The 15,343-nt window shown below is 41.7% G+C and overlaps 2 protein-coding genes across 3 annotated transcripts; one reads left to right on the forward strand and one right to left on the reverse strand.

Annotated features, from left to right (window-relative positions):
- Positions 1–1,378: 1,378 nt before the first annotated feature.
- Positions 1,379–13,460, reverse strand: gtf2e2 (general transcription factor IIE, polypeptide 2, beta). Of its 2 annotated transcripts, none has more exons than XM_020645558.3 (8): positions 13,244–13,460; positions 11,533–11,681; positions 4,650–4,732; positions 3,932–4,039; positions 3,026–3,208; positions 2,689–2,782; positions 2,333–2,448; positions 1,379–2,107 (listed from the first exon to the last, which is right to left on the reverse strand). In XM_020645558.3, exons 2-8 carry the CDS (start codon positions 11,678–11,680, stop codon positions 1,988–1,990), a joined length of 852 nt encoding a protein of 283 aa, XP_020501214.1. In that variant the 5' UTR covers position 11,681; positions 13,244–13,460; the 3' UTR covers positions 1,379–1,987. The 2 variants fall into 2 exon arrangements, with proteins under 2 accessions (XP_020501214.1, XP_020501215.1); XM_020645559.3 differs by having other exon boundaries at positions 11,533–11,685.
- On the forward strand, positions 5,737–9,836 carry smim18 (small integral membrane protein 18). The gene is made up of 2 exons (XM_020645564.3): positions 5,737–5,930; positions 8,680–9,836. Exon 2 carries the CDS (start codon positions 8,699–8,701, stop codon positions 9,017–9,019), a length of 321 nt encoding a protein of 106 aa, XP_020501220.1. The 5' UTR covers positions 5,737–5,930; positions 8,680–8,698; the 3' UTR covers positions 9,020–9,836.
- Positions 13,461–15,343: the final 1,883 nt, after the last annotated feature.

Below are 15,343 nucleotides of genomic sequence, written 5' to 3' on the forward strand. Positions count from 1 at the left end.
TCTGAGTGTGGACTCCTTTATTATCAGTGTTAGCAGTGATTCTACCATGATGCTGTCCAGTAAATGTGTGTCTTGAAAACGGTCCCTGATAAATCTAAAATCTGTAATCACTTCCAACTAAAAACTTCAGCCAAAGTAAAACAGTTTTTTTGAGTCGGTCAGTCCTCCCTCTCATGTACGCAGAGTGTGCAAAATGCTGCTTCAAGATTTTATGAACAAATACATGAAAACAGGACCACGAGACCTTCACCCGCCTCCCTTCACTGGCTCCCTGTTGGGTTTTAGAATTCATTTTCCAAATTGTACAACTTGTTTTCAAGTCACTCCATGATTTTAGGGTGACCCCTTACACTTCTATAATTAATTTATCAGAAGCCTTGATCCAAAGTGATGTACATCACAGTTCAAGACTAGAGAGGAGGAAACTGTCAGTAACTAACAGCTTCAAGTCTGATTGGACACACAGGTGCTGACAGGCCAAGAACAACGTCGACAGCTGTTCTTGAGTTTTAATCAGCATCAAAAACATCCTAAAATCATCATTATCATCACCATTACTATCATTAAGTGTGGAAGTGTTCATGAAACAGCTGGGTCCTTAGCTTTTTTTAATCAGAACTTTAAATCCTCTAAACCCCGATACGATCACTCAGGTCCTCTGAGAGTCTCTTATCGTCGTCCCTCGAGCTTAGCGGAAACTCAGGGGCGACCGTGCCTTTTAAGTTGAAGGGATCCCCGGACTGTGGGATCCAGCGGTGCAAGGCAGGCAACTGCTTTTAGCCCCAAAACCAGTAGGGGGAGCCCCTGAGGTGCCCACAAACTTAAACCAAAGCAGTGGCCCAAAATGTGCTTTTTTTTTTTGTTATTTGCAACGACAGTAGGAAACCTCCCTTAAGGGGCCCCTATCTGACAGCACTCACTCTGGTTGCCCTGCTGAAGGTTGCATGCAAAGTGAAAGTTTGTCAGTGAAAGTCAGCAAACAAAATCCATCAATAGGAAAGAAAAAAAAAAAAAACAGCAAGGAAGAGGAGTAAACGTCGGGACACCGGCAGATATGATGGTGATGAACGCTGGTTGGAGGACCCCCCCCCCCCCCCCAATTGATTTCTGCCTAGGGCCCCAACAGACTGTAATTGCCACTGGTGGAATCGATTGCCTCCCCTCATCAGAGGCGCTAAATCGTTAAATTAATTAAAAAACCTGCTCAAAACCGGCCTTTAAAATGAGCAACAACAAATTGAATATTTGATCAAAAATGTGTTTTTATGTTTTTGTATTCAAGGCTTTAATTTTTTTCTGTAAAGCACTTCAGTCATCTTTTAAACCTGCTGAACAAATAAACCTGACTGACAGCTTCATGTAAATCAATGAGGCAGCATCCTGTAACTGTCATTTATTAAAATAAGTTCAAAAAAGTTTTTTTTTTTTTTCGCATTTTCAACAACTCTGCAATGTTGCTACAAGTCAGAGGAATCACATTGTTTTCATTCCACTCGTAGTAAAAAGTCCACGTTGTTTCCTGCTGGATGAAGTGACCCCACATGTGATGCACTGAACAACACAATCCTGTCGCCTGCAGCTCCTGAAGGCAGCCGTTACATCAAACCTTCCTCACACACCTGTTTGCAAAATACTGAACAAAATGACAAAAGTATTTACACACTTTTTTTTTTTTTACTTAAAGTCGCAGTGCCCCCCCTTCAGGATGCTTGTTGTAAGGCTATTTAGTGTCTTTAAAAGGTTCCTGCTCCCGTGTCCTTCAGTTATCACTGATCAATAAATGAAAGAAAAATAAAAAAGGATTCCACAACACAGTTCACTCCATGTAATACACTGATCACTGAGAGGAGCTCAAAGAAAGGAGAAGAAGCTAGTTGGTTTGACATAAACACTCGTGTTGCAGTGTGTCCTTTTGAGAACCTTTTTCTGATTTACAGACTCGACATCTCTCCCTTTACGTCGTAACGCAGTGAGGGGGGAGAGACTTTCATTTCTTCACAGGAACACCCTCTGAATAGTCCTCCAGGACCCCTGCCAGATGGTTGTTGTGGGTCTTGAAGTGTCTCTTCCTCTGCCCACCTTGCTTCTTCCTCTTATGGACTGGTAACTGCAGAGAGCACGGGAACACGACCAACATCGATTAGCAAAACACGACTGCTATAAATCAGTGAAATCTAATATATCTGAAGTTGTTTCCGATCAAATAGAAGGAATTCTGTGTTTTACAAATCATCCCATCACACTGAACTCAATGCCCCAAACCTTTTAGGGAATCAGGGTTGTAAGAATTCAAAATGAGAATCGAGTATCTGAGAGTTCAGGGGACACTCACCACTTTCTTTGGTCCCGTCTCCTGCATAGAGGAGATGCCTTGTCTCTTCAGGTACTCCTCGATCTTCTCCTCGTCCATGGAATCGATCGGAACGCTCCTCCACAGTTTCTGGAATTCTGAAAAATTTACAGAAACGTTACTTGAGCGGAAAAAACACATCGAATAAACAGCTGGACAAACAAATCAAGTACTTGAATTAAAAGGTATTTATTCACTCATATATTAGGATATCATGTAAACACTGACTGTCCTTAATGGAGAGCAGTGTTACCCGGTGCGGTTTGGGCAGATTGCTTGTACTTCATGAGTCTGATTTTCCAAAAGAGCGAGCCTTATCACCGTCTGATCATGCTCACCTTCGTCGACGACAAACTGGCAGTGCTTGTCATTGTAGAAGAGGATCTTCTTCTTATCTGGTCTTGTCACAAAGATGATCTGATCTCCCAGAGCCTGTGAACACACCACAGATTATGTCTCTCATCTGTTTCGGTCACCACAGGTTTCACTCATCAAACTGTCACAGACGCTCTTAAAACTCAGTTGTATTTATTGTTTTTAGTTTGCATGACTATTCTGGTCCTGATATTTACCCGCCATGTTGCAGACAGCTCTCTAAGATTGACCCTCCAAACTGAAAATCTTCCCCCACATTTAATACTTGGTAGATGTTCATTTCTGGACTCTGTGAGTTACCTTTATGGCCTTGGCTGAGTTGGGCAGTCCCTCCTCCACGTCGTCCAGCAGCACTCCTCCCAGGCCCAGCTGGTCGTGTTTGTCCAGCAGCCTCAGTAAGGCTTTCTTGTCCTTCAGGTTGTACTTCGGCTTGAAGCCATACGTCGCATCCCGGACCTCGATTTTGGGGTTGCTGACCAAGGCCTGAGATAGTCCGAAAGGAAAAGGAACACAGATAACGTCATGTCATGCTAGACCTGAAGTAGCTCTCCAGCTTCAAGAGCAAATGTAGTTATTATTAGGACTGTGGTATAACTTTGAAAAAAAACATTTGCAATACATTTCATTCTCTCTTTTTGATTTTCATCTCTTTGAATAAAACTTAGATTTTTAAAGTAACAGTAGCTCCAATTTTATTTTCAGGCCATGTCGGTTTAGAAGTCGTGAATGTTGTATGATGTTTAATAGCAGCTTCTACTCAGTGGATAACTGTAGCTCTATTCAGACTGTGATATTTACACCCCTGTGATGTTTCACATTCAGTCTGTATTTCACAGTGGGCATGTGCAGCATCTTCTGAGGGTAACAGAAGCGAGACGGTATCAGCAGAACCAGCAGGGGAGCGCAGTGCTGTGTGTGCGTGTGTGCGTGCATGTCTGACTGTGTGTGTGTGTGTGTATGTGTGTATGTGGAGCTCCCGCTGTGCCGTGCTGCAGCCTGGGACACCAAGTCTAAAAAAGTGTGTGCATGATAAACAATGTTCTTATTCAAGATTTGCTCACAGCAGCATATATATATATATATATATTTGATGGGAAATAAGGAGTTTGGGGGATTTCAGCTGTAAAACTGGTCGGTGGGTCGGTGATTTAATTACTTTTTAGGTCACAGATAGAAGTCAAACACAGCCAAAAAACATAAACATACCTCTGTCATGAGCCACTGTTTCTGCTTCATGCTGATGTCAAGAAGTTTGGTCTCATCCAGAATCTCATCCAGGGTCAGGAAATGTGTGTCACCATTTTGATGCCTCGTCTGAAAGAGTTCAGGAGAAAGAAGCATGTGGATTTACATTTTTTATTTCAAACCAAAGAGACAACTTCTATTTATATATGCAACCCACAGCTCTTATTTAAAAGTGTTTCTTAGACCCTCAGGGGTTTGCATTCATCCTGTCAGTGTATGTTTCATGGTTAAGACACGGTGTTGTCAACAGGTGGCACATCAAAAATGAACACTTGAGTGTGAGCTCTGCAGGGAGGCATGAGTCATAGAGCTCAGTGTGAGAGCGCCTGGCCGCCTCTCTGCAGAGCCACAGCATGATGATCAAGCTGTTAACACACCAAAAGCAAAAGACTGAGGAGCAAATGTTGTGCAGCGGACTCAACCTGCTCACTGCACTGACTCAACACACACAACAAGTCAATCTTTTAAAGAGCTTTGATGGGGATGAGGGCAAGATTAAAAAATCGAGCAATTAAGTCGACGCTGTTGTGACAGCTTAAATCAATTTGTGGAGGAGCAGCGTCCATGAGACTAACACACACACACTGGTCTCAAACAGAGCTTTTCTGCATAGTGGCACAACCTCAAAGAGTGACGCCGTCCGCTCTACATTTCAAGGACAAAGTCTCTGGAAGCTTACCTTCATGTAGTTGACTATCTTTGCAAGGCAGCCAAACTTGTACCCAGAGCTCGTCTTGATGTTGATGTTTCCATTACTGGACTCTGGAGAAGAAGAGAAACAAGAGTTAAAGCTAAATTAATGAGTTCTGCAGAGTTCATTTTCTAAGGCTGACACCATTTGACACTTTATGGGAGCTGTAGATGTTATGTTGATTTCACTGTTTAAATCAACGGATGTGATTCTAAGGTTGTCAGAGTTTTTGACGCTTTAATTCTTTTTACATTTTCAAACAATAACAGCTTCGTCTTTTTATTTATTGATAGAATAGAAAAGTACCAACGCTTTAAAAAACTTCATATCGGGGGCGCCGCTAGCATAGAGGGTTAGAGCGCGCCCCATGTACGGAGGCTTTTGTCCTTCAAGAGGACGGCTTAGGTTCAAATCCGACCTGTGGATCCTTTCCCACATGACATTTCCCACTCACTCTCTCCCTCTCTCTCTAAATTCTATTGACTGTCCTAACTCGAAATAAACCTTTAAAAAAAATCTTCAGATCAAAAGCCAAAAGCCACTCAGAGCAAAAGAGAAAGAGGTGCACTGAGATGTTGAAGGTGTTCATAAAATTTTGCCCACTCCACTAACATGAAATCGTGAAGCATATGTGTAATGATTTGGAGTAACTATGGAGGTCTAGAAGGAATAAATAGAAACACAGCCAAAGCTTGTTGGATGGTCGGTTTTGTTTTGTTGACGATATATTATAAGAGTAATGTGAGGAGAGTGTTTTGAATTGAGGCAGCTGGTCCGAGTCACTGCTGGGAGTCCAATATGTTTCCCCCCGTGGAGACCGTCTGAGGTCTGGCCTCGGCACTCGCCAATCAAAGCTGACAACAGACACTGATTCATGAATGATTCATGGTGTGGGAGGGAGCTTCTGTTGCTGTGAGCAGCAGCAGGGGGCGGGACGGTGGAAATGTGACAGGCCGGTGAGCGAATGGTGCAGAGGCAGGGCTAAAAGAAACGAGCCAATGATGGAGAGGAGCCCCCCCCCCCGATGTTCGTCGGAGCCATGAAGCACTGCAAGGAGTGGCGGAGCGGAGCAGAGCGAGTGCACGACTGAGGGTTGAAGGCGCATGAGGAGTGCTGAGGAGGAAAACAGGTCGACGAGGAGTGAACGCGGAGGAGGGAGAGAGTGGGAGACGGAGCATTAAGGTGGAGCACCACAGAGAGGAGAGAGTGCATCTGTTGCCTTGCATCTTTGACAGACTGAGGCGCACACACACACAAACACACACACAGGTGAGTCTGCATGTTTCAGCATCATCAGAATAATGTGTTTGTGTTTGACAGATCATAACAATCCACGGTCATGATTTAAACTACAGGCTGAAAACTGTTTGTAGCCACCGTTACACATTACCATTGTATGAATAATCCAGCATTCACAGGGTCAATCATACATTTTTAATAGCAGTAGATTATTTTCCAAAGCCAGTTTCTTTCTGCCTTAGAAACACTCAACACAAATGAACACACAGACATGACCAGCCTATCATCCACCTATCATCCAACTATGTATTGAAAACACACTCTGTATTTATATCCTCACTCTGAGCTTAGACCTGTAGGAGGAAAAGGAAATAAGTAGGCCAAAACTGAAAGCGCAGTGGATTAAAAAAAACATGGATCTGTCTGCCTGCACTCCTACACTCCTACAGGAGGCCTCAGAAACTCTATGTGTGTGTGTGTGTGTGTCTATCTTTCTAAACTGCTGCTCTCAGGACAAATCAATGAGGAACGGACATCTGTGAGGAGCCAGCCAGGGGCATTACGAGTGTATAAGTGTGTCTAGTGTGTGTGTGTGTGTGTGTGTGTGTGTGTGTGTGTGTGTGTGTGTGTGTGTGTGTGTGTGTGTGTGTGTGTGTGTGTGTTGAGAGTGGCAGCTGCTGTATAGCCAGAGAGCAATATATTTTTTCCTACAGCACCTTAAAGAACCTGGATGGGGTGGGGCTCATTTAGGGTAAGACAACAGATGCTGCAGGGAGCCTGAATCTGTCTTTATATGCGTGACTGCTCTTACAAAAAAAAAAGGTTGTTGTCATGGCGATGATTCCCAGTGAAGTTGATAATGTGACCCCAGTGTGGGGCATATTGAGGATGTAAAAGAGGGGACATTCTGTGCACACTGTAAACGATGATGTGGTTCAGTCTGCTCCCATAAACCAATTACCAGCTCACACTAACATAGTTAACTGTGTGTGATCACTTTAGAGTGAAATAAATATTGAAATAGTCATTATTCTCCTGCCGACTTAGCCTGACATAAATAACACTGTCTTAGCGTCTCACCATGTAGGAACGTCTCCTCTTTAAATACGTAAAGAAGGCTTTTTTCTTTAGGATCAAAACCAAAGCTTTTAAATGAAATATGTTAAAAATTTGCATTTTTACTTCAAAATGAGGTTGTCAAACTTTCCAACACTTTGACCTTTTTGCAATTCCACGTCTCTAATTTCCAATCTGGTCCATGTCCATTTTAACGATTGTATCAAAAAGCAACAAATACTATTGATTTATAGTAATATTTTTAAACCCAAAACTGCCACAAAAGAATTAAGACAGAGCACTGTCTAAGCTGCACCAAAACATTGGCCACATGTCAGAACCGAAGGTTAAGTATTTGTGCAATCTAGACAATTTAGACCGTGTGCCAGAGTTCTCTCTTATTTTTCTGTTATTCAAAACAAGATATTAACAAATATTGGGAGCCTAGGACTTTTATTTGTACTGTTGTGTTATTGAAACAGGTATGGATATTGTTGGATTTTTACTACTCTTGTATTGAAGTTTAAAATTCTGCTATCGTTGCAACCCTACTTCAACATAAAAGCCCTATAACGGCTTCTTTTAAGAGAAAAGTCCACAGAAATAGACTGTGCAGCACCATGCATTTTTCAGGATGGTATCTCTCGCACAGTGTTGTTATAATTGCTCTTTGTAGACTGAGCACAGCAGTTAAGGTTCTTTAGGTTCTTTAGTCCTGAGATAACGGTATCGTAATCTCTTGAGATGTATGACGGCACTGCAACAAGGCTTATTTTCCTCTTACAGTTTCAAATAAAACTGAAAATTAAGCTACTGTCACACAGTGAGCATCCATCCATTTCTACTAAACGTAAAATATAGTCTCAATAAGTGCTGTTACAATAGGGAGGGAACACACACACAAACACAACCATGAAAAACGCTCAGCAGACGAGGCTCAAGTAAAGATGAGCACTCATGCCCCACTGCCTCAACTCACATTTTGTGGATCACTCAAATAATCTGGGTCAGCTTCCTCATCCTCAGTGAAAAAAGTGGCTGGGATTGTGTCTGTGTGTGTGTGTGCATGTATATGACCACAAATGTGTGTGTGTGTGTGCACGTGTCTGTGAAGAGATTCTGGCTCACTGTTCCCTGAGGATTTAAAATGGTTGGCTGGAAATGTGTAAGAGCTGAGGGGAGGCAAATGGGCTTTCAGTGAACACAAAATTCGATAACTACAATATTTTGAAGGCAGAAGAGTAAAGTGTAGTTGCCATGTTTCACTGTGTCGCTCTCTTCTCTAGCAGACTTTTTTTTTTTTTTTTTTAAACTGTTTTTGTCGTGAACAGATGGACTCAGTGGGGTTTACCTTTTTGCTCTACTAACAAACTGTCCTCTTGTTTCTTTTTAGAGTGCCTTCAGAAGGCGGGGGTTTAACGTGTGTACGCACTGACACTGCAGTTTTACAGTATATGAAATGACTGAGGACATTACAGAGCACTGCCTACCAGGAAGAGAAGAGTGTAAGGAGACACACTGGCTGATGTCTGCTGCCTCTAGAGAGGCATTAGGCTTGTCAATCAGGATATCAGCTGTGAGAAAGTGTTAATAGAATCCATCATCATTAAGACCTGTGAATAAATTCATTGTTTGATTTTGATTATAGTGATGAATCATGACAACTGCCGTCAACACCTTTTTTTCCAGTCAAACTCTTGATAATCAGCCCTCTCTGTTTTAGTGTCTTCAAACCAGAAACCATGGCCAACACCACCGCCATACAACCAAGTGATCTCCCATGGCACCCAGAGGCGGCCCCACTCTCCCACGTGTCTCTGCAGGTCCAGGAGGTCTACCCTTTTCACGACGGCTGGAACGTGGCCTGCTTCATCATCCTCCTGCTCTTCATCCTCACCGTCCTGTCTCTGGCGGCCTTGGCCGTGCTCTACGAGCTACTGGACTGCGGCTGCTGTGCCAAGGGGAAGACACAGCGGCAGCTGCAGGAGGAGGGGCCGGGAGGCTGCAGCCAGCTTATGACCGGCATATGCAAGGAGCCCGAATCCCACTCTGAGGTGGTATAGTGTGCAAGGTGAAGAAGAGTGGGATTTTCATTGTTGGACTAGGTGTAATATCAAAACAAAGACCATGATATCCTGAGAAAAGAACTTCTGTAAGTGGTGGTGCAAGTGCTTAAACGTTTAGATGGACACAGAGGTGAGATATGTACGAATGTATGAATGAACGGAAGGGAGTTTTTCTCTGGATCGGAGTTTAGCGCTTCTTTTGAGTTAGGAGGAAACCTTCACACATTTACACTGACTTCCACTAAACACACAAGGCAGACCCTCAAGGCCAACATTCACACCTGCACCGGGTTGCAAGAAAAACACTAGGTGGACAAGGGGCCTGATAACAGAACAAGAGATGGTGCTGGTATTTGTGCTGGAAAATATAAAAACACTAATTAGCCATAACAGGAGAATGCTGCCTCCATGAGTCGGCACACACATGAAACCTGTTGGAAGCATATAAGCTTCTCTGACACAAAACAATAGTTAATAACAACAAACTAAATTGTTGTATACGGCCATGACATGCCCTCTACATCTAATGGATGGAGTTCCCTCGGTCCCCCATGGGACCTGGTTCAACAACAACTCAAGTGATCAAGCTTAGCCGGACATCATCATTCAAGTTAAAGCCAGTGTGTCTCCGTTCTTTAGTAGACTGTGTGCCAGTGTCGTAAACATGTTTAGCATTTTCAACATAATCTCATGACAAGTCAAGTGATGGTTGATTGCTGAACAGTGATGTCATTTATCCTGTCATATTAAGCACAGTGTATGATTTCATTTGCCTTTACCACAAAATGCCTAATAAAATGTCACTGCAAATGCACCGGAGGGTTTTTTTTTGGCTGGTTAGCGGGATAAATGCAGTGCTTGCTGGGTGATGTAGTGGGAAGAAACTCACATTAACAAGGTGATAAAAGATGGGTGGGGGTCCTGCCTTAACTTAAAGCAGTTTCTTTCTGTTAAAACGACAAACTTTCTGCAGAATTGAGCAGGAAATATAGTTTTTAAATGACTTCACTGCTTTAAAAATATATTTTTATTTTCCTCTTTTTAAAGCTCCTGACCCAGTGGACAAAGCTGTGTCTCATAAATGTAAGCACTAAGTAGTGATTTCTGACACAAAAACTCGCCCTGCTTTCCTTTGACAGTCAAACAAATCAATAAATGTGAACCCATGCCAAAAGAAATGTATTAAAAAAAAGCTGTTAATGGCTTTGTCTGACACCTACCCTGTGGCAGTGTTTCGAGGCATTAAAAATCACTCTATAGAAATGATCAATCTTCCTCCTGGTGGTCTGACTTGCGTTTTTAGCTCATATAGAAGCAACAATTATAATTTAAGCGTGTTTCATAAGCAGCTAAAAACTACTCTCACAGGAGCTGGACAATGAACCTTCGTATATTTTAAACATCAGATCAAAATGAACATTTCTACTGAGCGACATTGAGACCTGGATCACCTGTAGGAGCCCAGGTTTGTTCAGGTTTGTAGAGTTTATTTCCTACATTTATTTAATAGTGTTGATTTATTATGATGTTAAGCTCCACAGTTTTTATTTTATTTTATTTTTTGCCTCAGAGTCAACATATTCAGAGACGTATAACTTTGAATTGAGGTTAAAAGTACTTGACTTCCTTCTACAGATCCACATGAATAGACGGACAAAGTCCTGTACAAAAGTCTTAGGCCACCATGAGATTTGTTTTTTTTATTATTGTAATTCATGCCATTCCTTCTGGAAATCACCTGATTGGGAATGGTTTTATGATTGGGAATGGTCTTTTTTTTTTTGCATTTGATCTCGATCTAAGTTTAGACTTTTGCCTGTAGAAGCTGTTTTGTTCCACACAAAAATTAATAATATTGTGTCCATATTTCCTGTCATTTCTGTTTGAATCCTCATAAAGACATAAAGAGACAGAGTAAATATGGATGGTCATTAAAACTTTGCTGAAACAACAAATATTGTTGTGACATAGGACACAGGCCTGAGGTTTGGAGGTCTGAAGTGGAACCCGTCTGTGTGTATCAACAGACTTATCTTCATAGCAGTGACGAACCTAAACTGACCTTCTTAGAATCAACTGTCAACTAGGCCAGTGGCTCTCAACTGGTGGGATCCAGAAGTGGGTCGCAGACCCGTTTTTATTTGGTGGCAAACATGAGCCTTGAAAAAAATGCATTGCAAAAAATCTAAGATTAGCTTTTTTTTGTCACATTTTCTTTGGACTGAGGTCGGCCAACACTGTGCTGCTTTTCTTTAAATAAATCTGAGGAGTTAAAACATTTCAGAAATGTGGGACCAATTTCCATTTAAGGAGGTGGTGGTGGGTCCTGACGACCCTAACGACTGAACGAGGCTATGTCATAAAAAACAGATAATAGTGCTTGTGATCATGCTCAACAAAATCAGGTAATAAAATGAGAACATATGTCAGTGATACTAGGACTTCTATCCCTACATAGCCAACCTGATCACCAAAAAAACATAGCAGCTGTAAAATGATCCTTCACTTACCCTGTTTGGACCCTGAGGAGCTCTCCTTGTCAAGTTTGGGCTTCTTCCTCTTGTGTGAGTCTGAAGGAGCCTGTCTCTTCTCTACTGCTGGAGTGGACAGAGCTCTCTTCTTGAACAGCTCCCGCTCCCTGAGTAGAGCTGGATCCATCCTGTCTGGCCAGAGAGGAAATACATCAAAAATTGAAATAGTCAATTTAAAAAAAAAAAAAAAAACTATTCTAGGGGAACTGTGCGCTCCTGACACCTTAAACAGGGTTCCCACTCTTTTCCAGAGATCATTTTCCATGATTTTTCCAGGACATTTTCAGCGATGATCGAGCTGGTATGACAGTCCGTGATCGTGTCTTTAACAAGGCTAATCACACCCACTGTGATCTACTGCTACAAAGGTATGTTGATGTGCTGACCTCAAACTGAGGAGAAAACACAAGTATACCTGATAGTTGTTGCCACAATTTACTCTCATGTAAAAGGTGTTTTGTTCTCTTTCTGTGAAGGATCTTTTTACTCCATCCTCTCAACTAAATTATAAATTATTAATATTATTAATAATATTATTATTATAAATAATTATAATAAAGGAGCAGAGGAGGTGATACCATCCATATTTCACAGGCTCTAGGTAAGTTTTCCTCCTTTGCCTTTTAAGTAATCCATCTAGGAACTAAAATAGTTCTTAGTTCCTGCGACGAGGAATCAATTGGTGTTTTCAGACCAAACAGTTCTGGGGACTTTTTTTTAAAAGAGGAACTATCCACTAGGTAGTTCTCTGAGAACTACGCATTATGGGAACTTTTTTTCTGTCTACATTCGCACCGCTATGGTACCTACTCTGAAGCAGGAGCTAAAAAGGTTCCTCTTAACATCGTTAACAGCGCTCCAACAGTCCCTAGAACTATGAAAAAGTTCCTGCGATGGGAAAACGGCAAATAAAAACGGGGGAGGGCTGCAACAGTCCCTAGAACTATGAAAAAGTTCCTGCGGTGGGAAAACGAATAATAAAAAAAGGGGGAGGGCTGCAACAGTCCCTAGAACTATGAAAAAGTTCCTGCGGTTCGAAAGCGCTTTAGGACTTCTCCTTTTGCTTCTATGGTATCACAACACAGTACATGTATGTCTCTGTTGCATTGACCTGCAGAGCAAGCAGCAGACTAAACTTGTAAGCTTATTTTGGCATAAAGTCAGGGATCCACCTGTGAAGCTTGGTGTGACACCTGACACCTTTATATGTCAGATTTTGTTTACTTCATTTAGGAGACATCCTGTTAAGCAAATGTAATCTCAGCATGAAGTAAAGCATGTTTTGCAGTGACCTACATTACGAGATACATTTTTTTGGGGGGTCCTAGTGGAGGTCAGTCAGGGGCTCCTGCATTGCCTGTTTAATAATCTAATTTAGTGCCACTCCACAACAGTTCTAACAGATATCACCAAACAGCAGCTAACACTCTGGGCTGACAGGTCAACATTCATTAAACATTAATTATCAGCACAGATGCACAAAGTGAAAACTGACAAAACACGCAGAATATAACAGCTACAGTTTCTAACGTTTACATTAATTGTTAAACAGCAGATAAAAAACTAGCTATTTAGTCGACATTGTTCTGAAATGTTTAAAAGAAACCCCAGAAACAGCTGCGGTTTACACTTTTGCTTAGCATTAGCATTAGCTCGTCGATTAGCTTAGCGTTGTCATGGTGAACGTTACCTGACTGTTTGTTCAGAGGCGGGTTTAGTCTTCCGGATGATATATAACAGGAAGTAAACGCTTCCTTCAGCAAGACAACATATTAAATTGTTCTTTTTTTTTTTCCTTTTTTTTAAAAGACAATTTAAGTTCACGTTAGCCACCTAACTTCAAACACAACACATCTCTCTTTTTCTCTCATGCTGCATTTCCTGTTCTTGTTCGATTCGTCTGACATCGACAGCTAACGCGTGGACGACGTCATCACGTTGGCTGCGACGTTCGGCCCGTCAAATCTCTCCCCCGCGTCACTGTAATTCACTGAATGTTGACATTATGTTACAACTTTAAATCTAATTAACAAGAAGGGAACTATACAAACTGTAAACCTGATTCAAGATGTCTTTGAAGATGAATTTTGAATGAATTTTATCATTTTGATGTGGTTTATTGACGATCTGTTAACAGCTTTGCCTTTTTTTCTTTTTATTTGTTGTTTATTTATTTGCACCTGAATCATTTCTCATGATTGTTCTAACTTTTCACAACAACAAACCACTCAGATGTACCTAGTTGTTAAATATAAATGCAAGGCTGTAAAATTGCACAAGAGCACCCTTTAGTGGTTTGATTTTGCTACTGCCTTTTATTTCAAGTCATTTGTAATTTCCTGGATATTGGGATATTGAGCATTTTCAAGTCCCGTCTGGTTAAATATTTGGTAAGATTTAATGAAAACAGTAAATAATTGTTTTACTGTGTCTACCAACAGCTTACTGTTCTCATGCTGCCTGGTCAGTAGCCTATGTGATCTGTGATGAGAAAGATTGCTGAATGGTTCTGAGATTTGAACAAATGTGTAAAAAAAAAACTCATTTTTTTTCTTTTCTTTATTCCTCTATTATATGTTGGGGGGGGGGGGGGGGGGGGGGTTCCTATGTAGATCCTTTTGGCGGCCGTGGTTGATATGTATCACAGTTGCCCTTTTTAAGAATGCAATACCCCTGTTACAGAAAGGCGGCCAGGTAGTTGTTACATGTTTTTTTTTACATGTAATTTAAGTGTCACGATGGCTGCATATAGGACCGGCCATGAGGGGGGGATGAAGGGGAAAGATTTCTGGGGAGCCAGTCACATGGGGAAGGCTCATGAAGGTAAGCAACAATGACCAAATTGTATATTACACATAAATACGCACCATTACCTCTTAAAGCAACAAAATCACACATTTTATTTATTGTTTCTTCAGTAAAACGTTTTAAAATGTAAACCCATCCTTCTTCTGAAAATGATATGAGACATAATGTTACAGACAGCCGTTACACCAGTTATGTCACAATCAGTATAACAACTCCAAGTCCTGCACAAAGTTAGGATGTCGGAATAGAAAGAAGAAGAAAAGGAAGGAGCTGGCTCGGGCATTTGACCCCAACAAAAACTTGTTCACCAACTTTTCTTTCAGTCAGCTCCTAAAGGCCAATAGGAGCCAGGCAGAGGGAGCTAATGATATGTATACATTGATTCAAATCATATACTTGGAGGGCCCATACACTTGGCTTTTCAGGGGCCCAGTTGTTCCTGCAGGCAGGCCTAGCTGCAAAAACAAATCCACCTAAAGTAATCTGATCCTGAGAAGAGGTGGAGAGGGCAGTATCAACAAGGAGGTTTATTATTATCATCCTATGAACAGAAAATAGCGTCTCCACCAACAACCAACAACCAACACAAAGCATAAACCAACCAGTTACACCACTGGAGGCTGCTGCTGCTGCTGCAGACTGTTGTTATGAAACCGAGTACATCATTTCATTAAACTGAAGCCGGGCTTTGCTGACTGAAGGGGGGAAGGTAACACCAGCACTGGGTAATCAGGTGAGAGAAGCAGAGAGATAAAGCGGCAGTTTAACCGAGTCACCGCAGCAAATAGAGAGCTAAGCACTCAGGAGCAGCAGAGTGTAAGGTGCAGATTAGAGCTGAACCACGGCGTTCAGCTGAAACTGTAAGAGGGGGAATAAAGGGCTTTTTTCTCCCCAACAAATTAGTTTCTCAATTCCCGCACATGCTTAAGCTTTCATGCATGGATTAATTGGCACAGGATTCAAGAATTATGCGCTAACTTGT

The sequence above is a fragment of the Labrus bergylta genome, chromosome 1, assembly GCF_963930695.1.
Source record: "Labrus bergylta chromosome 1, fLabBer1.1, whole genome shotgun sequence".
NCBI classification, from domain to species: domain Eukaryota; kingdom Metazoa; phylum Chordata; class Actinopteri; order Labriformes; family Labridae; genus Labrus; species Labrus bergylta.

Coding starts and splice junctions, on each gene's coding strand:
- gtf2e2 (XM_020645558.3), bottom strand. CDS start 11,680: ATGGATCCAGCTCTACTCAGGGAGCGGGAGCTGTTCAAGAAGAGAGCT. Junction 4,733..11,532: donor CTCCTCAGGGTCCAAACAGG/GTAAGTGAAGGA, acceptor CTTCTTCTCCAG/AGTCCAGTAATGGAAACATC. Junction 2,449..2,688: donor CCAGTTTGTCGTCGACGAAG/GTGAGCATGATC, acceptor TAAATTTTTCAG/AATTCCAGAAACTGTGGAGG.
- smim18 (XM_020645564.3), top strand. CDS start 8,699: ATGGCCAACACCACCGCCATACAACCAAGTGATCTCCCATGGCACCCA.